General features: G+C 56.0%; 11 protein-coding genes across 11 annotated transcripts; 4 read left to right on the top strand and 7 right to left on the bottom strand.

Annotated features, from left to right (window-relative positions):
- Positions 1-414: 414 nt before the first annotated feature.
- W97_07160 (uncharacterized protein) lies at positions 415-2,339 on the top strand (the record flags this gene model as incomplete). The annotated part of the gene is made up of 4 exons (XM_007785140.1): positions 415-888; positions 937-1,239; positions 1,290-1,595; positions 1,695-2,339. The coding sequence occupies 4 exons, from the start codon at positions 415-417 to the stop codon at positions 2,337-2,339; spliced, it is 1,728 nt and encodes a 575-aa protein (XP_007783330.1).
- An 857-nt stretch (positions 2,340-3,196) lies between these two features.
- W97_07159 (uncharacterized protein) lies at positions 3,197-3,939 on the bottom strand (the record flags this gene model as incomplete). Its single annotated transcript, XM_007785139.1, has 4 exons — positions 3,197-3,370; positions 3,481-3,596; positions 3,665-3,733; positions 3,813-3,939. 4 exons carry the CDS (start codon positions 3,937-3,939, stop codon positions 3,197-3,199), a joined length of 486 nt encoding a protein of 161 aa, XP_007783329.1.
- A 625-nt stretch (positions 3,940-4,564) lies between these two features.
- Positions 4,565-6,985, bottom strand: W97_07158 (uncharacterized protein; the record flags this gene model as incomplete). The annotated part of the gene is made up of 2 exons (XM_007785138.1): positions 4,565-5,929; positions 5,984-6,985. The coding sequence occupies 2 exons, from the start codon at positions 6,983-6,985 to the stop codon at positions 4,565-4,567; spliced, it is 2,367 nt and encodes a 788-aa protein (XP_007783328.1).
- Positions 6,986-7,862: 877 nt separating this feature from the next.
- On the top strand, positions 7,863-9,819 carry W97_07157 (uncharacterized protein; the record flags this gene model as incomplete). Its single annotated transcript, XM_007785137.1, has 5 exons — positions 7,863-7,911; positions 8,015-8,572; positions 8,634-9,150; positions 9,235-9,427; positions 9,499-9,819. The coding sequence occupies 5 exons, from the start codon at positions 7,863-7,865 to the stop codon at positions 9,817-9,819; spliced, it is 1,638 nt and encodes a 545-aa protein (XP_007783327.1).
- Positions 9,820-10,039: 220 nt separating this feature from the next.
- W97_07156 (uncharacterized protein) lies at positions 10,040-11,616 on the bottom strand (the record flags this gene model as incomplete). Its single annotated transcript, XM_007785136.1, has 2 exons — positions 10,040-11,119; positions 11,176-11,616. The coding sequence occupies 2 exons, from the start codon at positions 11,614-11,616 to the stop codon at positions 10,040-10,042; spliced, it is 1,521 nt and encodes a 506-aa protein (XP_007783326.1).
- Positions 11,617-13,083: 1,467 nt separating this feature from the next.
- On the bottom strand, positions 13,084-14,153 carry W97_07155 (uncharacterized protein; the record flags this gene model as incomplete). Its single annotated transcript, XM_007785135.1, has 3 exons — positions 13,084-13,401; positions 13,454-13,695; positions 13,793-14,153. The coding sequence occupies 3 exons, from the start codon at positions 14,151-14,153 to the stop codon at positions 13,084-13,086; spliced, it is 921 nt and encodes a 306-aa protein (XP_007783325.1).
- A 424-nt stretch (positions 14,154-14,577) lies between these two features.
- W97_07154 (uncharacterized protein) lies at positions 14,578-16,078 on the top strand (the record flags this gene model as incomplete). Its single annotated transcript, XM_007785134.1, has 2 exons — positions 14,578-15,778; positions 15,843-16,078. 2 exons carry the CDS (start codon positions 14,578-14,580, stop codon positions 16,076-16,078), a joined length of 1,437 nt encoding a protein of 478 aa, XP_007783324.1.
- A 690-nt stretch (positions 16,079-16,768) lies between these two features.
- W97_07153 (uncharacterized protein) lies at positions 16,769-17,749 on the top strand (the record flags this gene model as incomplete). Its single annotated transcript, XM_007785133.1, has 1 exon — positions 16,769-17,749. One exon carries the CDS (start codon positions 16,769-16,771, stop codon positions 17,747-17,749), a length of 981 nt encoding a protein of 326 aa, XP_007783323.1.
- A 132-nt stretch (positions 17,750-17,881) lies between these two features.
- On the bottom strand, positions 17,882-20,168 carry W97_07152 (uncharacterized protein; the record flags this gene model as incomplete). The annotated part of the gene is made up of 3 exons (XM_007785132.1): positions 17,882-19,958; positions 20,013-20,097; positions 20,162-20,168. 3 exons carry the CDS (start codon positions 20,166-20,168, stop codon positions 17,882-17,884), a joined length of 2,169 nt encoding a protein of 722 aa, XP_007783322.1.
- Positions 20,169-20,760: 592 nt separating this feature from the next.
- W97_07151 (uncharacterized protein) lies at positions 20,761-22,852 on the bottom strand (the record flags this gene model as incomplete). Its single annotated transcript, XM_007785131.1, has 3 exons — positions 20,761-22,140; positions 22,192-22,337; positions 22,549-22,852. 3 exons carry the CDS (start codon positions 22,850-22,852, stop codon positions 20,761-20,763), a joined length of 1,830 nt encoding a protein of 609 aa, XP_007783321.1.
- A 1,776-nt stretch (positions 22,853-24,628) lies between these two features.
- W97_07150 (uncharacterized protein) lies at positions 24,629-26,186 on the bottom strand (the record flags this gene model as incomplete). The annotated part of the gene is made up of 3 exons (XM_007785130.1): positions 24,629-25,136; positions 25,184-25,907; positions 26,075-26,186. 3 exons carry the CDS (start codon positions 26,184-26,186, stop codon positions 24,629-24,631), a joined length of 1,344 nt encoding a protein of 447 aa, XP_007783320.1.
- Positions 26,187-26,551: the final 365 nt, after the last annotated feature.

Genomic DNA, 26,551 nt, shown 5'->3' with positions numbered 1-26,551 from the left:
TCTGGGGATTATCACCGAACAAGTGGACTTTGCAGTATGAGCTACATGGAATCTCCAATGGTGCACTTTCTTAATGTGTATGGACGTCACAAGCAGTTCTTTACTAATCGTCAATGCTTCGTGCCATTAGTTGCCAGTAACCCTCAACTTGCTATGCATCAACATCGACACCAACAACAACTCCTCGCGCAGCGGCAACAGATGCTTCAGCAGCAGCAAAACGGCATGGGGATGCGATTCCCGAACGGTGCAAATCCTGCTTTCGCAGCCCAGCAGATGGCAGCAATGCAGGCCAACAATCCGCAGCACTTCTCGTCGGTACAACTCACACCCCATCTCCAGCAACGATTACAAGAACAGCATATGGTATCGCAGCAACAAGTTCAAGCACAGCAGCAAGCGCAACAAAACAGCATGGCTCAGCATCTTGCGATGCAGGCGGGCGCTTCGCAGTCCAGTAATCCAGGTCAGCAGAACACCCAAGGTCAACAGACACAACAACCTGTTGGCCAGCAAGGGCAGATGCAACCCCGGCCTCAAATGCGGCAGGGCAACGGTGACCCGCAAGCATCGCCGGCGCAACCTCAGAATGCACAGCAAGCCCAACAGCAAACGCAACCCCAGGGTCCGCAGGGTCAGCCGCAGCAGCAGGGTCAGCAGCAACAGAACGCTGCTCAACAGCAGCAGCAGCAGCAACATGAACAAATGCAACAGCAAGCTCAGCAACAGCATCAGCAGCAAGCCCTGGCCCAACGAGCAGCGATGATGCGCGCACAACAGGCACAGCAGGCACAGCAGGCACAACAAGCACAACAGGCACAAAACAAAATTCAGGGTCAAGCAATCTTGCGGCTGCTGTCGTTCTCGGATCATCTAAGCAGATTCTCAGTAAGCTGAACGGATGGCATAGGGGGAAATCTCACTGACACTCCTCAGGCGAAGCAGAATGGTGCCAACAACGTAGGATACTGGCAGCAATTCGTCAGCGATTTCTTCGCGGACGATAGCGTGTTCAAACTCACGGTTCGGGAATCGAACGACGCCGCGGCCAAATCCAAGCAGTTTGCCGTCGGCTATGCCAGTTTAGCTCGCTACTATACTACGCACTTTGAGAGCGGAGTGGATAACATCCAGCTTATCTTAGACGGTGCTAACGAAGTTGAACTGGCGGCGGGCAACGGTCATCTGGTCAATATACAAAGAGCGAAGTTCATTTACTGGTTCCAAGATGGCACGCAGGTAAGTTACAAAGACGGTCTTGATAGACAAGGCACTAACACCGAATTCAGTTAGTCTGTAGCGGCAAGCTCGAGGTCGTTTTCGAGAGTCTGATGATCAGTAGCCTGGGATTCGTCACACTCGAACACAAAACATACTTTAGCAGGTCACGAATAGAGCAACTGTTCGCACAAGACTCGCCGAGTCAGATCAAATCACCTCGGATGAACAGGGCTGCTGGCAACAAACAACGCGCTCAACAGCGGCAACAGCAACAGCAACAGCAGCAGTCTGAGCCCTATATAACGATCTTGGACGTACCAAAGGAGCCTATAGGCCCCTGGGGGATTACGGAGCAAGTCTTCACATTCTTAGAGGTATGCCCTCTCACGCCATCGGTGTGTCGGGACTGGAACCGTTGCCAAACATAACTCTGCACTGAACAACTCGAGCAGTTGCTGACCGTTCCCCCCTAGATCGGCGAGACTATGAACCAGATGCAAGATCTCATCGGCCACTCCGTCCTCCACCCGGAAATGACACCCGCAGAAGCACTGGACGACCTCGTCAACCAGTACATCCTAATGAGCTCCCAACCGCCTCAGCCAAACCACTTCCAGCAAACATCTCAGCAGCAACAAATGCAGCACCAAATGCAGCAACCGATGCAACACCCCCAACTGACCCTCCCTCCCAACGGCATCCCCCAGCAACCCCTCCCGCCCGGCGCCCGAACCCCGAGCGCACAAGGCCCCTCGGGCCCCATGGCCCCGCAAATGCAGGCCCAATTCCTGTCGCCCGCGATGCAGAATCCCAACCTGCCGCTGAACCCAGCCGCCATGAACGGGTCGCCGCATCTGCAAGGCGGGATGCAGCATACGCCCAGCCCGGCGCAGGTGCACATGCAGGCGCCCGGGATGGTGGCGCAGCGGAGCCAGCAGGGGAACACTGTCAACGGGGCCAGCGCGGCGGCGAGCGCGAACACGAGCCCGAATGCTACGAACAAGAGAAGACGGGCGAGTGCGGTGAAGGTTGAGGGGGATGAAGGAGGCGGGGTCCAGCCGAAGGTTAAGCAGAGCCCGAGGGTGGGGGGAAATAAGAGGATCAAGGGACAGGGGTGAGGCGGGCCTGTGAGGTCCGGAGAAGTGGGAAAGGGCGCGAGAGGAGAGCCGTCGGCGCTTTAGAGGAGGCGGGTAAAAGACATGCCGCCGGCCGAATGCTGGATCGAGGGCTGGCTGAGATGCTCGTGACGGGGGGGTTTCGCGTGCAGGAACCAGGTTCACGACATTCCACCACGGCCTCCGTCGCCGGTCCTCGGCCCCTAAAGCAACACGGCTTGCGGCTCGGGGATGTTTATGGTTCACGTTCTCTTAACGATATTTTCTTCTTTTGGTTCGGGTTTGAGTACAGGTGCACCGCTCTCATCGTCAGCAAGGCGTTTTGTATGCCGTTTCGAGGCAGTCGGGGGTCACGGCATTGGAGCTGCTTTCGTATTGCTTCTTCGCGGGTTATGGAGTTCTCGCACATATCATTTAGTTGCGATATAATGTTCTTAGTCTCTGTCGAGTGTAAAGTATCATCACTGTTTCGATGAGCTGTAGAGAATCGGCGTCCGCACTCGAACATGCACGTGGCTGCGCGGCAGGGTGCCCATGGTTGCAAGACATGGAACACGAATAAAACTGAAGACCACGACTGCGCCGAGCAATTGCACGCAACGTAATCGCCTGTAAGAATTTATCCATAGCTCGTTCGATGCTCGCAATGATATGTCTCCCTTGTAGATATCACGATCTCCACCAAGCCGTGATTCGGCTTTTCCTTCTTCGCTCAGTGTCTCCCAGTCCCATGAGAGCATTTCACAATATTCTGCTCCCACGGACTCCATCGGCGTCGCCCCCAAACCAAAGAGCGGTCTGCCACACTGTTGTGCTCACCGGCTGAAAGCAGTCTGGTAGTATTGCCTACCACTTTGCGCTCATAGTATGCCCTCAACACCCATGTCACCTTCGAAACCGTAACCCTGCAGCTTCCTCGTCCGGACCTTTTCTTTCCTCTTGCGCTCCTCCATCTCCTTCTTCTGCAGTGCAAAGACTTCTTCGACGGGCGCTTGTTGGTACGGTTCGGGGATGTCGTCGTCTCGGTCTAGGTCCTGGATGGGGCCATGCTGCATTAGCGCTTCGCTCCTCGAAGGACAGCCGGGTGAGCTGGATCGCGATGCGGCTTCGGCATTCGGGCGGAGGAGCAGGAAGCAGAACGTACGATTTCACCGAGCAAGAGGACGTTCTCCCCGCGCACGAGAAAGACGCCCCTGTTGATATCCGCGTAGAGGTTCTGCACATAGATGCGCTCCGTCGTGTCCTGAAGAACCAGATTCGCTGCCCCACCCCATCCATGTCAGCCCTCGCCCCCAGTGCTGTTCCCTCGTTCTCGGCAATCGGCCTACCAAACTGGTCCCAGCTCCTCAGCACACCGATGAGCTTCCGCCCGTCTCGCAGCGCGACCAGCAGCTTCTCTGCTCAGGGCGAAGGGCTCGTGGTCAGCCTTCGCTTCATCAGACTGTGTCGCTTATAGGTTTGTGTGGTAGGACTCACTGTCTGTTAAATCGAGCAGCTGGGCGGCGGTCGTGAACATCTGGGGTGGGAGCTGGGGGATCATTTGCGGGAGTTGTGGTGGTTGATCGCCTGGTGGAGGCGGGTCGTGGAGGGAGAGGTTCTCCATGGCTGTGGAGGAAGGGAAACAAAAGAGGGAAGGCTTGTCAGCGCCAATCCATGGCAGTAGAAGAAGACTGAATGGTGTTGTTGGAGCTCGATGTCATGATGCTTGATGTCTTGGCGTTCCGGGCTCGAGATGGGCCGGAGGCATGTTTATCCGGCATTCTTCACGTCTTCGAGGAGCGGAGTAGGATTGAAGACAGTGTCCGGAAGTCGTATCCAATGCGCACACAAGTGGTTACAGTATCCGAGAATGTATCTATCTATACTGGCTTCGTTCATCTTACTTTTGCATTGTGTGTCCAACCCAAACTTAACGCTGACGCAGATCAACCGCACACTCATGCTAACTTGCACATGCTGCGAAGTTCTGCGTGATCCGAGTTTGAACCAACGGTTGATGCTCTCTGCGGTATAGGAGGTAAAGATAGCAGTGTGGCAACAATACAGGATATTCAGACCGAGACTTGAAGCCAGAGAGAGGACAACTCTCAATCCCCTCAGCGCTGATGGTCTTCGTTGGAGCTGCTGCGAAATTCTTAGTGTATCAATATTGTAGATGTTGTTACTGGTACACGTATTTTACATATACTAGCCTATCACTGTGTGCTTGCACAGGACCGTGCATCTATCTACTCTGTTAGCTCGGGCTCGGCATACGACACCTTCGCTTTGCCTGCCCTGCCGCTTTTTCTTGCGCCGGCCGTAGCCTTTGCCGCAGGCTTCACCGGCACCGCATCGTCTTCGTCACTCAAACCCGACGGCTCAGACGCATCCTCTTCCTCGTTGCTGGTGCTCGGTGTCGGCGCAGCCTTTACTTCCTTTTTCTTCCTCTCCTTTGCAGGCGCTGCCTTTGTCTTCTTCTTCGCTGGCGTAGCAGCACCATTCACGCTTCCATCCGCGTCCTCAAGCTTTACAGCGGCCTCCTCGGCTTCCGCCGCAGAATGCCCCGCCGCCTCGATTTCCGCGATAGCTTTCCTCGCCCTCTTTTGCGCTGGCGTAAGCTTCATACCCTTGCTTTCCGCCAGGTCCGCCGCAGCCGCCGTGCGTTTAATCGCCGGCGTCATGACCTTCGGCCCGTCCGGCTCCGGCGCCTTTTCCTTTTTCGTGACCTCCCTCTTCTTCGGCCTTAGCCAGTCCTCCATCCCCGGCGGCCAGTAAACCCGCCCCTCCGGCCCGCCCATCCCGACTTCCTCCTCCGGAATTGGCTTCGATTCCACCGCCGCCTCCGCTTCTGCTTCCAAGGCGTCTTCGGCGGCAGACAGCGCGTCCTCGTCGTCCTTGACCTTCTTCTTGCCCTTCGCCTTCTTGGGCGTGGCTTTCTTCGGCCGGCTCTGCTGCTGCGCATACGCCTTGTTGTCATCATTGCGCACATGCGGGATCACGTCGTTGAAGCTGTCGAAGCCCGGAAGCTTGAAGTTGCGCATCAGCTCGAAAACAGCTTGTTCCTTGTCCTTGGCCTCGATCATGAGATCCATGTCCTGCGCGCACGGCGGCAGCGTCGCGACGCGCGGACTGTGCTTTCTCCGCTGCATCGGCGTGATGGCCGCGGGAGTGGGCTCGGAGTAGTGCATCTTCTGCTTGATGTTCTTGCGGGTCCAGGTCTTGCTGATCCGTGGATACAACTCCATGATGTCCTTGGTGCCCTCCCGGATCTGTGTCTTGTCGAAGATAATGTTGTGGTGGTGGTAGTCGAGCACGAGGGGGATGTTGAGCTCCTCGCAGACGGGGAGGAGCTCATGCACGCTCCAGGAGACGTCGTCGTTTTCGAGCACGAGGCGCGCTTTGATAGACGGGGAGAGTTTGGCGTAGTTTTCGCGGAAGCGGTCGAGGGTTGCGGCTTTGTCGCCGAAGACGCCGCCCATGTGCATTATCATGACGGCATCGCGGTTCTGTTGTGGGGGGAGTTCGAGGAGCGAGAGCATCTCATCGTGGTATTCGAGGTCACGGAATGCGCCTTCGATGACGGACTTGCGGGGGGAGCCGAGTTGTGTGAACTGGTGGTTGTCAGCTGCGTGCCCTTCAAGCGGACGAAAGGGATAAAAGCATACCTGTCCCGGATGCGTCGTAACCCGATGCCCCAGCTCCGCGACCACCTTCCCGACCTCCGCCAGCACCTCAGCAGCGAAGGGCTCAAGCTTGTACCCATACTCATCGTGGCTCGCAAACGGAAACATCTCGGAACTCAACCTCATAAACCTGATCCCGTACCGCTCATTCCACCGCAACATCTTCACCAAATCCCGCGCGTTTGCAAGTCCGATCTCCTCAACGTACTTTTGCCCCCTTACCACATCAGCAGGCTTCTCCTTATCCGGCCGATTCTTTGTCGCGTGCTCCGGCTGCGAAGGATCGCGTAGGGGATGCCTATGCTCAATTATGGACGCGATCCGGCAGGTGCGGGAGGAAAAGACCGGCGGGGTCGAGAAGCGCAGATACGTGTTCAGGCACGCGTATCCTATCCGGCCTTTCCAGGGCAGAGGCAGGTAATCTGAGTTTACGGGCGGGGGACGGCTGAGCGCTTGCTTGAGCTCTTCTTCATCGGCTTCACCGTTTTCTGCATCTTCGGCTTCTGGATCACCGGCCATGCCCTCGTCGGCCTTAGCGCTTGCTTTTGTGGGGGCTTTCTTGGGCGTTGTGGCATTGGCGGCTTGCACCGCGCCGTTGACCTGCGGTTTGGCCTTGTCTTGTTTGGCGGGTGCTACGCGCTGTTTCTTCTTGGCTGGTGATGGTTGCGGCTCCGGCTCTTCTGATAGCGAGGACAAATCGCTCTCGTCACCCTTTGCTACCTGCCCCGGCGTGATTCTCATGTCGATATCGCTGTCCGGCGAGGCGCGTAACGCATCTGGTGCGTCTAATATCTCCTCATTCTGCTGTGGATTAGTCGACTCATTAATCTTCGCCGCCGCCCGCGCGGAGGCTCGCCGCTTTGGGGGCATTGAAGGCGGTGGTGCTGCGGAGGCCGCGTCGGTAGGTAGGGGTATCGGGCGCTTCGTTCGAGCTGGTGCAGGAGCGGCGAGGCCTGCGGCGGAGGCTTTGCGTTTGGGCGGCATGGTGGATAGAATGTTTAGCAGAGGACGAGTACAGCCATGTAATACAGATGGTCTTGCTGATGCAACGAGTCGCGGGCTGATCAGACGGACGGAGGAGAGCATGAAAATTCAGGCAGGGAATAGGGAGTGTGAGGCGGAGGAGGCTGGATAAGTTAGGCGTCTGCATCCCTGAAGGAGAGGCTAACTTTAGCCATGGTGGTGCTCCAAGGCTCCAAAGGGTCGATGAGCTCAGTGGCTGCGGATCCCTGTCTCCCGCCCTGCATGCCTGGATCTCGGGAAGAGATCTGGCGGAGAAATGAAGCGCCGTCCCGCCTCACTGCTTGGCCTTTGCTCGCTCTCGCATGACTCGCTGAAGGATGCCATTCGTATCGAGATCGAATTAGTTAACTACTCTCTCTACTCCAGGTGTGTAGAGAGTGGGAAATGCGCCTGGCCTGTTCATGCTCGCCTCAAGGCACTTCTCCGTGCCACGCCTACACTCCGCGGCACCGGTGATCCACAATATATAGTAGAAGAGTCCTCTCCCATGTTGTTGATCAATAGTAGCCCTCCTTCTGCTCTTGCAAGCTTTTTGCTTCGTCCATATCGATCTCGCGTGAATCCATTCTCGAGGATCTCTCTAGGTGCTCGAATCTCAGCCCATCACTCCAAGCGTCTCTTACGAGTCAGCAGTCGTCCCTCGGCAGATTCCCCGTGGGGTAAGGCGAGTGGGGATCGACGCTGCATGCTACAGCCGAGGATGGCTAAAGGCTTCCGCAAGCAATATGGATCTGTTCAGGTGTAGCTCAGCTTTAGCTCAGCTCTGGAGAGCTGTCTGATAGTACTAGAAGCTCGCCGCGTGTGACGTTTCCCACGCAATGAGAGCGTTCTCCCAATCATGACCACCATTGCGGAGACCTTGCCCAGCGGCGAGACGATATACCGCTGTCCAGAAAGCCAGCCGGTGCCCAATGTCGACATCTTAACATTGCTCTTCGGCAAGCGCTTCGAGGCCAGCACTCCCGAAGGCTTAGACTAACTCAGCAACAGACAGCGATTTGTGCTCCGCTCAAGAAGACACTGTCATCCACGCTTCCGCGGCCAATCCCTCGCATTGCTATACCAAGGCCCAAGCCCGCACCCTCACCCAACGCACTGCCCACGTCCTCCGAAACCGCTATGGCATCGGGGCAAGCGGACCAAGCAAGGATGTCGTGTCGTGCATCAACACCGGGACGCACTTTGTGCCCATCCTCTTCTATGCCGTTGTAGCAGCAGGCGGCGTGTTCAGTGCTGCGTCCTCGGCGAGTACACCTCCTGAGCTCGCGAGGACGTTGGAGATGGGGGAAAGTAGACTCCTGGTGTGTACTGAGGATCTGAGGGACGTGGCTCTGAAGGCGGCGAAGGACGCTGGGCTGGGAGAGGACAAGGTGCTCGTAATGGGAAGCAGCGAGGAAGGGCAGTGGGGTCTGAGGGGTGCACGCGACTTGAAAGATGTTCCTATCAGCGAAAAGAAGCTAGACTGGCCCAGGATCACCGACCAGAAAGAGCTCGAAGATAGCCTCATAGTGCTAATCTACTCAAGCGGCACCACCGGTCTCCCAAAGGGTGCGTCAACTCTTGTCCCCCTCTCACGGCGTCGCAGCCTCTCGCTCACCATCTCAGCTAGGCGTCCGACTCTCCCACACAAACCTCGTCGCCGAGACTATCATAACCCTAGAGCCCCTCAAAGCCCACATGCGAGCGCACAACCCCTCCTTCGAATACCGCACCCTCGCCCACTTACCCACGGCCCATATCGCCGGGATCCAAGGCTACCTAATCAACCCCTTCTTTATGGGCGGCCCGGCGTACTGGATGCCGCGGTTCGACTTCGTCCAGTTCCTCGAGTACAACAAAAGATACCGCGTCACGTTCTTCTTCACCGTACCGCCCATCTACCTCCTCATCGCCAAGTCGCCGCTCGTGACGGACCAGTTTGACACCTGCGAGTTTGCGGTTAGTGGGGCGGCGCCGTTAGGGAAGGAGCTCCAGCACGCGGCGTCTGCGAAGCTAGGCAAAGGCAAGATGATGATTTCGCAGACGTGGGGTCTTAGTGAGACGACGGGGTCGATTACGCTCTTGCCGCATGGGAGACAGGACGATACGGGGAGTGTCAGCTGTCTGGTTCCGAATGCCATTGCGCGGTAAGTCTGCGTGTGCGTATAATTCCGGCACTAGCCACATCGCTCGTGATCATACACGAGCCCGTCAGCTAACACATACGGCAGCATAGTGGACGACGAAGGCAAAGACGTTCCAGTCGGCCAGCCGGGCGAAGTCATCGTCAAGGCTCCTATAGTAACTAAGGGCTACCACAAGAACCCCGAAGCCAACAAAGAGGCGTTCACCGATGGGTGGTTCCGCACAGGTGACATTGCCCTGTTCAAGGATGGCATGTTCTACATCGTCGACCGCAAGAAGGTTCGTTTCGTCCGGGGCAAGCCCGAACCCTGCGAGATGCAAAAGCCGTCAGCAGCGCTAACACGCCACAGGAACTCATCAAGTACAAAGGCCTCCAAGTCGCGCCCGCGGAGCTGGAGGCGCTGCTCTTGTCCCATCCACTCATCCTGGACGCGGCGGTGATTGGCGTCGAGGCGGAGGAGACAGAGGTGCCGAGGGCGTATGTCGTTGCTGATAGGCAGAAGATGCCGCCGGAGAAGATTGAGGCGTTTGTGGGGGCCAATGTTGCGGATTACAAGAGGCTGAGAGGAGGAGTCGTATATCTGGATGCGATTCCGAAGAGTCCGAGTGGGAAGATCTTGAGGAAGGATTTGAGGGAGATGGCGAGGAGGGAGGGAAGGGCGAAGTTGTAGAAGATAGATGTTTGATACGTCGCTTGTGTTTGAGCCAGGAAGTCCCGCGAGGTTCGAGGATTGTGGAAACAAACGTTTTGGTGCATGCAGCAATGACCCCTCTGCATCTAAACAACCTCAATAGACCCTCATAGAACCTTCTGACGCAGCAGAATCGCCGCTCCTCTGTGGCACTCCACCAAGAACGCCTCTAACACCTTGTGGGTGACCCAATACAGCTCTACGAATCTTGCATCTCCTCCTGCCCCTTCGTCCCCGGCACCTTCTCATCCGTCTTAAAGACCACTTGCATGGCCTCCTCCAGTATCCGCATCCCCTGCTCGATCTCCTCCTCACTAATCACCAACGGCGGCACAAACCTCAGCGTATTCGTCCCGCACGTAATAACCAACAACCCACGCTCCCTTGCCGCGGTAACCACCGGCGTCGGATCTCTACTCAGCTGCAATCCCAAAATCAGACCACGGCCCCTAACCTCCGTCACGACCTCTGGAAAGCGCCGCCGCAGCCTCTCAAACCCCTTCCGAAACACCTTCTCCTTCGCCAGCACGCCCCTCTGCAGTTCCGGCTCGCACAACCTAGAGAGTACATAATGCGCGACCCTGCACGCCAGCGGGTTGCCCCCAAACGTCGTCCCATGGTCCCCCGTCACGATCTTGCTCGCCACGCTCTCACTCACAATCGTCGCGCCGATGGGGAACCCGTTGCCGAGCGCCTTGGCCGTGGTCAGGACATCCGGATGCGCTTCCTTCGGCAATGCCGCATGCGCCCACAGCTGCCCCGTCCGCGACAGCCCGCACTGTATCTCGTCGTAGATGAGCACGGCGCCGACGTCGTTGCAGCGGCGGCGCAGCGCGAGGAGGAAATCCGGGGAAGCGACGTTGACGCCGCCTTCGCCCTGTATGGGCTCTATGATAACCCCACACGTCTTCTCCGTCACCAACTCGTTTATCGAGCCAATGTCGTTGTAGGTCCCGTATCGGAATCCCGGCAGCATCGGCGCGAAGGGTTTCTGGTATTTCGGGTTCGGCGTCGCGGAGAGCGAGCCCATGGTGCGGCCGTGGAAGGAGTTGTGGAAGGAAACGATCTCGTGTTTGGAGCCCGAGGGGTCGAGGGTCTTGCCGACTTTGCGCGAGAACTTTAGGGCTGCTTCGTTGGCTTCGGAACCGGAGTTGCAGATGAAGACCCGGCTGGCGCTGTGCATGCCGCCAGAGGAGGTGGTCTTGTCGATTAGGAGCTTGGAGAGGGAGCCCGTCCAGGGGTTGTGGTAGAGGTTGGAGGTGTGGACGAGGGTTTGGGCCTGTGTTTGGTTGTCAGCATGACCGCTGCGTTATCCAGACTCTTCAGATAGTGTACCTGCTGGTACAGGAGCTTCGCCATCTCGGGATCGCCGTGACCGAGCGCATTGACAGCGATGCCGGCTGTGAAGTCTAGGTACCGGCGGTTCTCAATATCCCAGAGGTAGCAGCCTTCTCCCCTGTGGAACATTGGCGGCGGACGGACATAGGTCGGGACCATGTAAGGCATCTGATCGTTTACTAGTCGGGCAGTTTGGGAGTCAGCGGGTGGGTCGGGCGTGGGCAAGGAGGCTTCTTTCTGGTAATCGAGAGTCAATTGGTTGCTTTCAAGCAGTATATAGTCATGAGGTACCTCAATGGCATTCTTGACGCTGTCGGGTAGACTTGAGGCTGCTGTCGCTGAAGAGGCATATCGACTCTGAATGAAACTCGCGGTTGACCTTGGTTTGGTAGCGCCCAGCGCTGCGCAAACACGCTTGGAGGAGATCCTGAGGGCCATAGTAACACCAACAATAAAGGAATTCAACGGGGTATCTCAGATCGGCTGGGAGCACAGTGGGAGTCAATCTTTAAGTAGTGGATGGAAAAGATGATGCATGACTGGATGTAAATTCTGATATCGATAAGCGCTCCGAATTGCGGAGGTCGAGCTCGACATCAAGGGTGAGTCAAAAAGGTCGTCGCCGCATCGAAAGCAGGAGAGCAGTTCCTAGCTTTAAATTGTCTTAGCAGTGTTAGTACTCTCGCGCACCAATCACCTAAGTAACTCGCAATTTTCTATCGCATAGAACCGATCTAGTTCCTCCACGCTTGGAAGGATTCCAAGTCCAGCTCAATCGTGACTTGGTCTCGAGAACGATCGCGGCTACAATGCGGCAACGGCCTTTCTGGACGGCCAATGCACCTTAACTTGAGGCTCCGTTACCTCCCATCCCATACAACACAACCTCTTCAAGCTCTACGACTACAAAGTAGTGTGTCCCTGAGCGTGATTGAGTAACGGGCGTGTAAATATATACCCGTTGTGCGTGTATCACACGCTCGTCACGTCTACGGTAGAATTTGTGATAGAGTTCGATTTATCAGCCTAATTCAGTCCCTTCGCTTGACTACAAGCTTCCATTTAACAACACGGAAGTCCTCATATTTCTCGTCTCTTTCCTCTCTCTGCGTTAATCATTCAAGTCCTTTGAACCTCTCGAACTCCATCAATCATGCGAAGGACAACAGTCAACCAGACCGTAATCGGTGACGAGAAATCCTCTCAATCTCCCCGATGTGTAATACTGCGCTTGGAAGCGCCAAATTGCTACGCCAAAGCAAAGGAAAACACGGATCATGTCAGCCGCTTTTTAAAGTACACGCCGATAGTGATAATGAGGAATAAACCCAGAGTTGGCACAGTCTTACCATTCCTGTCACTGGGCTTGCCATTCCGGATTCCCCTTCTAATGTTGGGGCAAATTCGGTTTCCTCGGCCTGAACTTCGCCAACAAAACCGCTACTACCTGCAACAACGGTGATGTGCCCTTCGCCGCCTCTACCGTTTCCCCAATTGGCAAGCCCTCATCTCGGTCCTGCACAATCCTTTAGAGAATGCAAACAAGTACATCCATGTCTCGGCTCGACGCACACCGAGAACATACTCCTCACCCCTGTCGAAAGGCTGCCCGAAGACAATTACGAGGTGAAGCTCGATGGTGAGGATATTATCAAGGTGGGTAGAGAGAAGCTGGCGAGGGCGACTTCTCCGGCGTTGAAGGGTTGATCCGGTAATTTCGTTTGTGGAAGGAGCGCTGGGCGATTTCAGGAGCCCCGGTCTATGGGATGAGAGGTTCGGCCTGAAGCAGGACGATTTGGATAATATCCTCAAGGACGTATTTGGGGGAAGAGCCCGAGAAGGATAACAATGTAATGACACTTTATGTCATCCCAGTGCCAATCGTATGAGTTCTTTCTGGCCTCCTCATTTAGGTGGGGGGTTCGTGGTTTTTCCCAGGTCCCCAGATACGAACACGACCAAGACGGCGGCGTATGCAGCGGTTGCAGCGAACATTTCTCCTCTCTTGGCGTTCGTCAGAAGCCCGACACTGACCGCGAAGAGGACCGTGAAGCCTGAGATCATGCCCAATCTAGCCTCAGAGCTCGTCACGAAGTAAAGGCTCGTGATGGCGCCAATAAGCAGAATGGCGGCAAAGACGACGCTGATGGTTGCAACTGCCCAGACGACGTGATGTTCTGCGAAGTGCCTTGTCCTGTCTCTAGGGTCTGGATAAGCACTACCCTTGAACGAATAGTTAGCTTGGCTCCAGATATTACGGCGATTCAGCCCATACTTGGAGCGGCCAGTGGTCCTGCAAAAAGCGTGATAGTGCGTCATTGTCAACGGGTGGCCGAAGAGCCGCTAGATCTTGCTCGTCGTCGAGCATATGTTGTGCTCGCCCTCCCAAGATAGGCTTTCCTTTGTGCCCATTGCGGAGATGACTCTCTCCACTGAACCAGTTGCGAAATGTGGTAAGAACACGCTTGCTTGGTCTGCCAAGATTCGCGATTTGAGATTGAAGGAGCAATGCTTCATCTAGTTGTCGTTAGTGTGGAGCTGTGTGATGTCGGATTATCTACCCATCCGAACACTACGCGATCTTATACATCACGTCCGAGTTTGGGAGACTGACGGTATTCTTTCAATTTCACTTGCAGTTCTCCCACCAGCTCCATCCTCTTTTTCTCTTCAGGCCGATTCGAATCCTCGGCGTTTCTCGCGAATGTCTCCCATCTCCTAGCCGACTGCTTCAAATCAAAGTCGCGACTTCGCCTCGTCTCTTCGTCAAACTGATCCAGCTTCTCCTCTATACCAGTCAACTGGCTCTGAAGGTTGAGAAGATTGCGAGCACTCAGCCGGTCGAATTTGCGAAAGATGTACGACTCGTTGTCCGGATCACGTGCTATCCAAGCTGCAAGCGCCGGATACCCATCTCGAGGAACTCCAAGTTCGATGTCCGGGGGCCCGGGGGCAGCTGCTGCTTGGTTTTGCATGTTACCATGAATGTCTCTCCCCCATCATTGAGTTTTGGATGTTGAAGCGGATGGAAAGGAGATGAGGCGCTGAGGACACAGCTTCCAGTGCCAGACTGGCGCAGTCTGCATAAACCCGAAACGAGGCGGGGCGTTGCACAGCCCACCTCGCAGCCTTGTTATATTTCATCGCAGCGGTCCTGTTTTGGGATTCTCCATCCACACACCCCCCTCCCCAAACTCATTTGCTTTTTTTCCCCTTCACCGAAAAGCTCTCGCCATATATACCCGAGCAATTCGTGCCCAGCACGGTATGGGACCCTCAAATGAAGCCGGTCAGACTCTTCCTCTCCGGAGACGATGCTAATAGTAGCTGTGTTAGAAAGTCGCGATGACCATAAGCTTACCGCAATTGTCTCGGTACTTCCTGGCTTAAAAGTCCACCATGGAGGAAAACTCCGCTTGTGATCGTCCTGCATGTGAGAACGCTTCAGAAGCTGAGAAAGAAGCAGCCGAAATTGCCTTAGATATCCAAGAAGATGAGCGCCGCAACCTCTTCAGAAATGAAGCCAGCGAGGCTGTCCTAGGATCGAAATCGCCCGACGTGGGCAACCCGTATCAATGGGACCTGAGGTACATCGAGAAGTTGGGTCGACATCTCGGTCGACATAGGCTATCAGTACAGCAACCAGAACTGGCTGCTCTTCGTCTTTTCTTCCCCCTCGCTGTGGCTTCACAACACCCTTACACTAGTACGACATCGAGAAAAAACAACAATGGCGGTAACCTCGAAGAGCCAAGGTACGAATGGGAGATATTAGGCGAACTAAACGGAGTTCCTGTGTCAGCTTTCCCGGACTGCGGCTCGGATCTCGACATATTGTCGGCCAACTTCGTCGCTGAACACGGTCTGCTCATTAACAAGGCTACCAGACATTCAATCAAGCTACCCAACGGGAAGATCATCCGGTCTATTGGGACGGTCTCCTCGCCGTTCGCATTCAAGGATGAGAAAACGACTTATGACCGCGACTTTCACGTGCTCCCTCGCTCCATTCATGACATCGTTCTGGGTCGCTCCTTTCTGAAAGCCACTCAGACTCTCACCAAATTTATGCACCGCCTTAAAAAGAAAGTGGTCGCATGTTCCGGTTTATGGAAACGCCTACGATTGACTGGTTCTCCGCGACAACGGGTGGGCGGGTACCTCCATGGCCAGTGGATCGGCGCTTGTCCTGATACGGGCTCGGACGTTATGGTCATGTCCAGAAGCTATGCGAAGCAACGCGAATTTCATGTCGAAAGACATACTACTTGCTTGGAGTTCCTGGACGGCTCCTTCGCCTACACCGATGGTGTGGTGCGTGGTGTCACGTGGAGCTGGGACGGAGAAGATCAGTCTTTTGAATGTGACTTCCATGTCTTGGACAATCTTCCTTGTCCTGTTGTCTTGAGTAGCGACTTTCTGTTTACTCAGAATGCCTTCTCCGCTTACGAAGAGTCCTTCTACGACGAGCTTGAGCCGGAAGATCTGGAACTCTTCCCGAACGGTTGGGCAGAGCTCTGCTTCATACGCGAGGCACGAAAGGAACACCGATCCCCTTTGCAAGTCCTCCGTGGCGTCTTCCAGAATCGCAGGCCCCAGGGTACGTCGACTCCTTGGTTATCCTTGTGATCTCGTATGTTGAAACTCTCTAACCGCGTCGGCAGTCCAGCCTCTACAGGGCAACAGAGCTGAGGAGTGGGAGGACGAACTTCATCGCCAAAGTGAAGAGGAAGACCGCATTGTGCAGTTGCCTGCACCTGAGCGAGTAGCCGCTTGGGCAGAAGAGCGCCGTGGAAGAGATCAATGGCTGCGTGATCATCCGCCGCTGGCTTACACCGGAGGTCATGCCGTTAACCCAGCTGTCCAACAGCAAATACAAGGCAATAACCCACGGCCGTAGTCTGCTGTCTGTTTAATAGATGGCCTGGAGAGGTGTTGAACAAACTCTATAGGAGATAAAGTACCGGCACAGTCTTAGCATTGGTATAATTGATGACGTCTCAAGAGAGGTCTTGCTTTCTAGCACACTGTCACGTATCACATTTAGCCCACAAAAGAAGGAATCGAAGTGGTCTCCCAAAAATCCGCGCCCTCAACCCGCGTTCTCATGAACTCGCCTCTTAATCAGCCGCTTGATCTCGGCCTTTTGGAAGGATTCAGAAGCGGTATGGACGGCGCAGCCACGGAAGTCTCGTTCATGCATCCACGTATAGATGAACCCATTCTGTGAGGTTCTCTTTGTGTAGAGAGGTTAGAGTATTACGAGTAGGTAGAAAACGGTGTTGGTGCCTGAGGCGCCAAGTAGTCACGTGAGACCCATGCTTCGACCGAACGACAACGGACTATTGTGCCTCTGAACCGAGGTGAAGACCGCATAGAAAGACGCCATAACACCACGTCTGAGGTTTTGGTATTCGCATGACTCTGTCCAGCGAAACCTTCTGAAACACCATCTGCCCGGCTGTATCCAGGCGTGCCAGACTAGTTACAGAGACGCAGGCTCCAACTCGCGCATTTGACATATGATCTTTCCGTTCTGCTCGGTCTAACTAACACTCAAATTCCAACAGCCTCGAGAACTCGTTTGACCATGCAGAAGCTGAGGGTTGGCTTCAGAGGCCAACACTACTGCACCTCCTTTGCTCTCCGAACCTTGCTTCCATCCAGGACTTCGCACACGCCGTCCTCCCACCCCTGCCTGAGCGTCCCCCCCGGCGCCTGGGACAGCCACGTCCACGACATCGACCCCTCCTACCCCACCATCCCCACCGCAGCCTACAAACCCACCCGCTCCCAATCCTACGGCCAAGCCGCCTGGATGACCGCCTTCCGCCCCGTCTACGTCCAGCCCTCCATCTACGGCACCGACAACGCGTGCCAGCTCTCCGCGTTAGAGTCCAAGCAGGGCTGCAAGAGCACGGCCGACGCGCGGGCCGTCGTAGCCTTCGATCCTCGCGACACCGACAGAGACTCGCTGAATGAGTGGCACAGGCTCGGCGTGCGCGGCGTGCGCATAAACCTCAAGTCGGGTGGTGCGCGGCCTTCCCCTACCGAGCTAAGGAGCCTTCTGGGTCGGTACGCGGAAGTCGTTCGGCCGCTAGAGACCGAGGACCATCAGCCGCTAGAGACGTGGGCGCTGCAGCTGTACGTGGAACTTGAGATGGCGGGGGGGCTGGAGGCGCTGGTGCCCAAGTTGGGGGTTAAGGTTGTGCTGGATCATTTTGCGGGGCTTGAGGGTGGAAAGGAGGGGCTGGAGGCCGTGAGGAGGGGGGAGGCGTGGAAGGGGCTGCTGCGGCTGATGGAGAATGAGAACGTATATGTAAAGATCTCTGCGCCATATCGCATCACGCCAAATTGGGAAGAGCTGGACCCATTTTTTAGAGATCTCGCGAACGTGCGGCAGGGCAGGGGGATTGTCTTCGCCTCCGACTGGCCACACACAAGATTCGAAGACGTGGATGCGGAGAAATGGATCAAGATGTGTTTGGACTGGTGTGGGGAGAACGAGGAGCTCAGGAAGAACTTGTTCCGAAGGAATGCAGAGAGGCTGTGGGATGTGGGACCGGACTGAGACGAATTCGAGAAAAATCGAGCTCGTACATATGACGCAGACGGGGTAGGCGTATGTTCTGGCCGACGGCACTACTGCTGGCGATCGCTGTGTACAACACGGAGGACCGCAATCGACAACACTAACGCTACGCTATGCTCCTGGCGTAGGCGGTATCCGGTCGTATCCGCCCTCCACACCCATCAGACTACCCGTTAACCCCTTCATCCGCCGTCCGAGGAGGTCATCCTCACTCGCGAGACTGACCAGACTCTTCCTTCGACCATTTCCAAGCCTCGACCTAGAACCTCTTCTACTCCTGATCGACCTCGCCGCCGCCGCCGTCCCGCCGTTATCCGAAGCCTTATTCCTCCTTCCGCCCCGCGACGAACTCAAACTCATTTCCAGCGGATAATCCTCATCAACCGAGGACGCCGTGCCCATACGACGATGATGTCTCCTCTTCACCTCCCCGTTCATGAAGTAGTCAGTCCGCTCCGCCAACGCCGCCTCATTCTCCTCCCGATCCGCGCGCTCGAAAATCTCCCTCATCCACCGCGCACAGCGAAAGATGTACTTCCAGCCCTCCGGGAACACACTCACGAACTGCAAAAACCCATGCGAGATGCCTGGCACCAGCACCACCTCGACATGGTCCGCCTCGACAAACTCTCTGCGCTCGGGCTCCAGCCCCATCTCCTTGCGGGACACAAACTCCGCCGCTTTGGCCTGCCGGATGCGGCCGGCGAAGATGACCGTGTCGTCGACGAGCGGGTCGCGCTCGCCGGTCAGGAAGTACACTTTCGGCATCTTGGCGAGGAGGCTCTCGGGCGCGAGGAGTGGGCTGAGCAGGAAGTCGGTGCTGAAGTCTGGTCGGTTGTGCGGGCCGATGTAGAGGATGATCATCGCGCGCATCATCTCGGGGGTTAGGATGCGGTCGTTGAAGTAGGATATCATGGAGCTCATTGCGAGGCGCGTCTTTAGGGTTGTGGGCTTCGCGGATGGCGTGGGGAGGGTGGTGTGGTCTCTGTTCGTGTGCGCGGCGGAGAGGTGGATTGCGGTTTGAGGTGACTGGAGGGTCGCGTCGGCCATTGTGGGAGGTGAGCGGTCGCGGCGTGGCTTTAGCGGAGGTGATGAGTTGGCCTCGTCCTCTTCCTCGTCGGAGTGATGGGGTGTGGTGGGCGTGAGCTTCCTGTAATCATCGCTCTTGCGGCGGAGGATGCTCTTGTTCGTCTTGCGCATGCGCCGGTCCCGGATCAGAGCCATCTGCTCGTCTGTCATCCAGTTCCCAATGTTCATATCCAATGCGGGATAGATCAGAACCAAACCGTCTGGAGGCGGGAGGGCCTGTTCGCCCTGCCAGCGTCGCGTATCGGTGCTGCCGGACTGGAGGATCATGAGAGTCATGCCGACCGCCAGATTACCGCCGGCACTGTCGCCGGCTACCACGATCTTTGGCACAGTATCGCCAGAAAGACCGACGCATCGGCCACGGCTAGCGACGATGGTATGGTAGACATCGTAGCACTCGTTGAGCGCGTAAGGATAGGGGTGCTCCGGAGCTTTCTTGTAGTCCAAACTCAGCACCGGAAGACCGGTCCGGCCGGCCCAGGCGAGTAGTTTGTCGTCGTGATTTCGAGGATCCATAGCTACGAAGCCGCCGCCAGGGATGTCCAAAATGAGCTTGTTGTGCTTCTTGAGCGCCGACAACGGTCCATCGAAGTACAACCAAGCCAGCACCGACTCCTTGTACGGCGATTCCTGCGGCCTCGGTATCCTGATCGCTCTCGGTGGGTACCTCATCAGCCTCGGGCGCATCAAATTCGTAAACAAAGCCAAGTATGGCGTGGTGCCCTTATCCCAGCTGACGCGCAGATGATCCACCGTCAACGTGCCCCTAACTTTCCGCACCTTCTCGTCCGCCTGCTCCGCGCAGATCAGGTAGTAGACTGTGAAAGCCAGCGAACAGACATCCCGTAGCCACTTCTGCTTTATGCGCATCGCAGACCAGAAGCCCGCGTCCAGCGCAGTGGTGACCCATGTGGCGCGGAAGTATGAGCGGCTGTAGAGGTTCGCGAGCGGTTCGGGGCACTCGAGGCCGACGAGCTTGCCGAAGTTGCGCGCGACGTAGAGCCAGAGGAGGAGGATGACAGTGGTCTGCCAGACGGTGAGGCGCTTGGAGAGCAGGGTGGAGAGGCGGCGGAGGAGGGGTGGGCCGTGGCGGTCGCCTCTGCGTGGTGGTCAGCGGGAGTGCTTGATAGCGAAGCTGTGAGATACGACTGACCTGTACAAGTAAAATGACCAGAATGATACTACAGCGAAGACTTGGATCTTGCGGAACTTGACCGAGGGCCTACCGAGGACGTGATCTATAAAGGAATGATTGTTTAGCGAACATTCACCACATAGCAGTGCAGTTCGGGCATCTCCTACCGATCATGATCGCGAGGGACCGCAAATAACAAGACAACAGTAGATAGGAAGACTCTATGCCATGCGGTGTACAAGAAGGAGAATGAGGGCTTGCGGCGCGGTAAGGCACTGATTTCTAAGAACAGCTAGGTGTACAGGATAGGTGTAAGGTAATAGAATGTGTCCGGTGATCAACCATAGTCAAACATAGCAACGAAACAAAGAGCAAGGCCCGGTCCGTGGGGGAGAGTAGTACACGAGTGTCGAAATGCCATGATGGGTGTTTGGGGTTCTCGTGGACGTCGTTCGGCGTGGCATGTGATGACGCTTTCGGCCTTCCAAGCATTTCACATGCGTAGGGCTGACCTACAGGGGCTTCATGTGAGATCACACAGCCACAACAACGCGATCTTGGAACTGCTGATGAGATATTCTCGTGCTACAAATAGTATCTAGGTAAGCTGAGGGATGAGCATGCCCAGGCCCTCCTCTAGAAGATATAACATGAATACATTCAGATCCATGTTTGGATCTCGAACCATTTACTCCCTCCACGACGCGTCAACAGAATCATCAGCTACGAATCTCGCCTCAGCTCAGCACCAGGAGCGTAGGCATCATCAGCGGCCCTCCACCTTCCCCGAGTTGATCCCCCGGATCCACTCGCCAACCTCAAAGCCCATCCTTCTCAGCGCCCTCTCCTCAATCTTGCTCTTACCCTTCTCCTTCCTCACAACAACACATCCACAGTCCTCCCTCACATCCACGATTTTCTCTCTGCCAAGCTCCTCAGGAGATGAGTCCTTGATGTAGATCGTGATATCTGGGCCAACGATGCCCCGCCACAAGGTAGCCATCCACTGCCAATGATCCGCCGGCGAGTAAGCGTCCGCAATGGGTATGCGCGACGCATAGACGTCCGAAGCACGAAGCTGGTACGTCGGGAGAACGACGACCGGTATAGTTGCCAGGTCGATTGGCTTGGACTCCTTCTCCGTTTCGATCTCGCCCTCCTCCACGTCGCTGTCGTGAGCTTGCGTAGGCGTGGTGATGAACTCGATCATCTCCTTGCTCTTGCCATGCCACTCCCCAATCACAGCAAGATAGTCACTGAGAGACACCTTCTTCTGGTCTGGGGCGGGTCTCTTGGGCGCCAGAGCAGCTTTGGCGTTGCAGTCTCCGCTCTTGTTCAGGAAGTCTTCCAGCCACTTCACCAGATGCTGGACTGCGGTCACATCTTCGCCCTCAATCGCTACAATCGCACCTCTGACAGCGCTGGCCGGACTCGTGGGTCCGGGAGTCTTCAGTGGTGGAGTGATCTTGGCTAGTACCTTCACCTTCCCCAGATACGACATGCTCATCACCATCGCCTCTACGCTCCTGCTTTGGTCGTTGCCAGTCTGCAAAGGCGGCAGAGTGAGGTCGCCGCCGCTTGGCTGTCTGGCGTCGACTGGGCGCGGCGGCGGCGCCATCGTGCCTGGAGCAGGCGATCTCAGCACTTGATCCATCCGCGGCAGCGACTCACGGCGGTTCTGTGCTGAGAACGGCAGGTTCCCACCACTGCCTGGACGTGCTGAAGCCTGCGCATACGAATTGAAACGTCGACGCTTGGCTTCTGGGGACATGGGGCTGAGCATGTCGGTCTCCATATAATCGCGCGGACTCGGCACATGGATCCCCGCCATGTGGGGAGGAATGGGTCGTGCGCGGCGCATTCCCGGCGACTGCAGGCTGAGGTTGTTCATTGTCGGGAGGAAACGTGAAACTGGTGTGACAGTTGAAGTGGGAGTGGTTGGAGGCAACACGGGCGCGCGCTGTTGTTGCGCGGCCGCTGGGGGTGGAGCAGAGGGCGACACGATGGTGCGACCGCCGCACTTGTTGCAGCGGTACTTCTCGCTAGACGCTGATTTGGGGTCTTCTGACAGACTTCCTCGTCGACCGTTACGGCGAGGTTGGAACTTGTATTTCGGATACTGTTGCTGATGACGAACCTTTTCTTCCTGAGGAGGAGATCAGCTTGTGTGTACACAGGAAATGCTCGAGTCATTTACTTCCGCTAACGACTTCCACTCGTCCTTGACGGTATCAGGTAGGGCTTTCCACTTGTGGCCAATGATCTTGGAGATCTCGGGATTGGACAGTCGAGGATGCTGGGTCGCGACAACTGCTTGATGATGTTGACGATAAAGGATGAAAGCTAACAAAGAGTCAGTCAACTGGGGCAGGAGGTTGTACCGAAGACAAAGCAGAGCATCCGAAGTTGACCTGCATCGCAGCCTCCTAGCAGGCGCTCATAGACAAAGAAACATAATGCTCACCGTTTCTCGGTCGGGGTATCTTAGGATCGCGTTGGCAAATACACAAGTGAGACGCCGAATCGGCGGACTTTATCGAAGCTCCTGAAGCACCTGAAGTCTTCGAATCCCCAGAGCCGCCTCGGCTGTGACTGGGGGACTTGGTGTCGGCTTCGTCGTTCTTGTCTTCGGCGATGATAGATGCTACACCGCGCTTCCGAGTGACACGAAAGAATTCCGGGGTGTCTGGCGTGGGAGGGCCGCTGTTGGTCTTCGAAATGCGAGTTAGGCTGGATGGGCGCTGTGCGTCTTTTGAGGTTGAGTTGGATCCCCTTCGCGAACTGTCTGGGCTTCTGCCGTTGGTAGGTGAGACCTTTGCTGATGCGGAAAGGCTGTCGGACATGCCCCCGTCGGGCATGATAAACTGTCTTTTACTCCTGTCGCTGTTGATGTTTGACGGAGGACAGTTCAGGAAGAGAAATCACGCCTCTGCGACAGGGACTGATAGAGAGAGAAGAATGAATGGCGGCATTGAAAAACACGACTACACTCGTTGCAGCCCTCCGGTCGATTGTGTTGACAATCGGAGCGACGGATCGAGACAGTTGGCCATTATGAGGGTCGTTATTTCCATTATCCACTCGCAGTTGCGAAGCTAGAGAGTTGAGGTTCCTTTGTCCAACCATGGTAGGAGATATCTCTGCACGCGATTGTTGCGGGTACTGCTTCGCGGGACTGTTGCCGTTCGCGGCGATCCCCAGCGTTGGGTTCTTTGTCCTTCAGCTTGGTTGGTGGTCCCGAAGCGGCGAATACCAACGGCCTATTGTGAGACATTCCGCACTACCACAATGCAAGGAGGCAGCCAGAAATGCACCGACACACAATGTACGCAGGCAAATCCAGTCATTTGACATGACCAGGCGATTATAACGAAGGTGCATAGTGTGCAGACTCGCACATCGCGGTCACAACTTACATATTACTGGTGGCCCTTTCGGCTTCCTCACCAACCTACCATGAATTTGTGCGTCTCCCGACAAGCACATTGGATCCCACAACGGGATCGTACGCGCTCTCGGATATTGTTGCGTTCGCATTCGTGTGACCGCTCGGCCTGCGAGCTGAGCGGCATAGTTCAATCTGATAGTGGTGCCTGTTTCGCGGATACCGTCGTTGGGGTTCCGGGTAGGTGCATCGCATTCTTACCCGCTGTCAGATGTGTCAGACAAAGGATGACTGCGCTACACCTGGCCACGGGATAGTTACACGTTGCTGTGTTTCGCCCTATGAAACGGCTAGTGTCGCCCGTTCTGATGGTACGTCTCTGCGCTGTTGGCATGCGACAGGTCTGGTGCCGGCTTCTCGCAGTACTGCTCTTTGTCACCAAGGTCGCCAACGCCATGAAACTCGGAAGAAGCTGACGAGGAACGCTTTGGAACAAACGAGGTGTGAACATTTCAAACTCTGTATGTTGCAGAACCGGCTCGGTCTTAGTGTCTAGTTCCGCTATCCTTGTGGCTGAGCTCCATTGGCCTCAAGGGCTTGGCTCTGACCGTGCGAGAGTCGTGATAACCTCCTTCCAACGGATCCAGAGCAGGCGTCTCGTTTAGTAATGTTCCATTCGTAGCTGGCTATCCTCAGACATTTCCCGGCCGCGGCGCTTTTGGTACTCCTCTGACCGAGTGATCGGTTCGTAGGACTCTGCGAGGGAGCCTGCTGCATCCGAGCGGACCGCCAAAGAGGTCTCTCATACTGTGCCCCTGGTTTACAGCAAGTCACACTTCCTGGCCTTCTGAGCATGAGTTGCAACACTATACAACAAGGGAATGACTTTGACTGATGCGAGCGAGAGTGTTCACACGGACAAGGTGAATGTGAGTATATACGAGACAGGAATTCGCAACCAAACACAAGCACTGGGAGAATGTGCGAGCAACTGTGTTTCTTTTGCCAGGAAGCAGTGCTGGAAGACCGTATATGAGGAGAAATACTATCTGCTACTGTCTCGATGAAGACTCGAGAACGTGGACTTGCGGTGTGTAGGAAGCATACGACTGCGGTCTCGCCCCATTCGACCCAGTCGCCTGCCGCTTCACCGGCACAATCTCCCTGCCCACCCGCGGCGCGGTCTTCGAGATTGATCGAAGGTAGAGATTGTTCAAAGATTTTTGAGTCTGTAAGATTCGAACTCTTGCTACAACCTCCTGCAATAATCCCTCCCATGCGCGACCTGCCAATCGCACAACCAGACCTCAAACGCCATGCCCAGAAACCCGGCGACGCAGACCCCACCCGAGTCACTCACGCTCGTAGCTCCCAGACTAAACTCTCTATCCTCACTTCTCACGTTGTCCGTGATCTCCGCGAACGTGTTCACATAGACCAAACCCCCCAGCAAGCCCTCCCAAAACACAATCCCAAACACAAACCAGACGCTCGGGATGAAGTCGAAAAGGGCGTGTAGGGTTAGCAAGAGTAGGTTGAGGCACTGCAGGAAGGAAGGGAAGTAGAGGTCGTGGATGCGGAAGAAAGGCGTGCTGGAGCGGGAGAGGAAGACGCCGAGTTGGTAGATGGCGTTGTAAGTTGGGTAGAAGGAGCGGTAGGCCGCGAAAGGCGAGTGGTCGAGGGGGAAGAGGAGGGTCGGGGCGACGCCTTGGTTGATGGTGTATTCGGCGACGTAGACTAGTAACAGGGGTAACATGCTGTTGGAGGTTAGTTAGTAATCAACATCGGGCGAGTGTCCACTGACTAGGGGAAGAAAAGTCCTCGCGCGCGTTTTAAATTTGCTTTCAGATCCTGTAAAGTGGTGGTCTTCCGCTTGTGTTGGGGACTGATGGACCTAAAGCTGCGTCCGGAGGTGGAGTGCATGGAGCCATCGAGAAGGCCCTCATCTTCCGCCTCCAGCTCATCCTCATGTTCCTCATCGGCGGCGACAGCTTCATACCCTCCTTTCGCCATCTTCAGCGGCGCTCTCGGCAGCACCGCGAAGAAGCTGATCAACATGATGACCGGCAGGAACGAGAATGCGAATAGACTGTCGCGGCTGCTAAGGCCCAGCGTGGTTGTCGCGATCACATACGCGCCAGCTCCAATGAGCCCAGCGCCCCCCGTCCCGCTCCCCCAGGCTGCAAGGCTGAACTGGCCATAGTAGTGTGTCAAGCCGAGAAAACTTAGTTCCCCGCCTCCGCTGCTCAGGCTTGCCAGAACGACGCCGAACATCTTCCACGCAATGGCGCTGCCGTCGCGTGAGGCAGGTGTGAGGGCGACGAGAAGCATGCCGCTTGTGGACAGCGCGACAAATATGAGGATGCGTACGGGATATGGGACATTGTGGATGTAGTAGGGCGCGGTGAGCTTGGTAAGGAAGGATGGGATGACGTCTGCGAGGAGGACGGCGCCTTTGGGCACGGAGGGACCGACGAGGTCGAGGGCGGCGGAGAGGATTATCACGTATAGGACGTTGTTCACAAGGCCTGGCGGGTGTCGAGTTGTAGATTAGTAAAAGTGTGAGAGCGTGAGCGGTACGTAGCTTTTGGCTTCCTCAGAAAGCTGCACACTGCGCCTGATGCCGGGACGGACGCCTATCACGGTGTTCCAAGCAAGATGCGCGCGAAGCCACAAGCAACCGGGCGAAGCTCACCAAACAGCCAGAACGCGGCACACACACGAGGATCAGCGCCTTCGAATATGGACCAGAGGCGCGCATGGTAGGTAGCCCACGACGAAGCTGGGGTGCCTGGCATCGGGAACATGGAAGGCAGAGCGAGCGTAGCGCTGGGGCTCAGAAGTCGCAGGAGCGCGTTGTCTTCTATGCACCCATCTGCTTGCAATATGAGAAGAGACAAGTCCTAAGAGTGGGAAACACGATAACTAGACATAGGACGAGGGTGGAATGCCCGGGTGGTGACGAACCGCGGTGCGTGATGGGAGCTCGGGTGCTCATGTGGGCCTGGGCTCGCAGTTCTGGGCTTGCCGGGGCCGTTGGCGCGATTGATCTGCCAGTTGATCTGCAGGGATTTGCCCGCCTGTGACACGCGAAGCCGCCGCACTTGCACTTCCCCATGCATCTGGGCACCGACAGATCTTTCCACTCTTCTCCTCCTCACAGACACGCGAC

This window comes from Coniosporium apollinis (genome assembly GCF_000281105.1).
Source record: "Coniosporium apollinis CBS 100218 chromosome Unknown supercont1.39, whole genome shotgun sequence".
Classification (NCBI taxonomy): Eukaryota; Fungi; Ascomycota; class Dothideomycetes; genus Coniosporium; species Coniosporium apollinis.
Note: the sequence above shows the minus strand (reverse complement) of the source record. Positions and strands in the feature narration are given on the sequence as shown.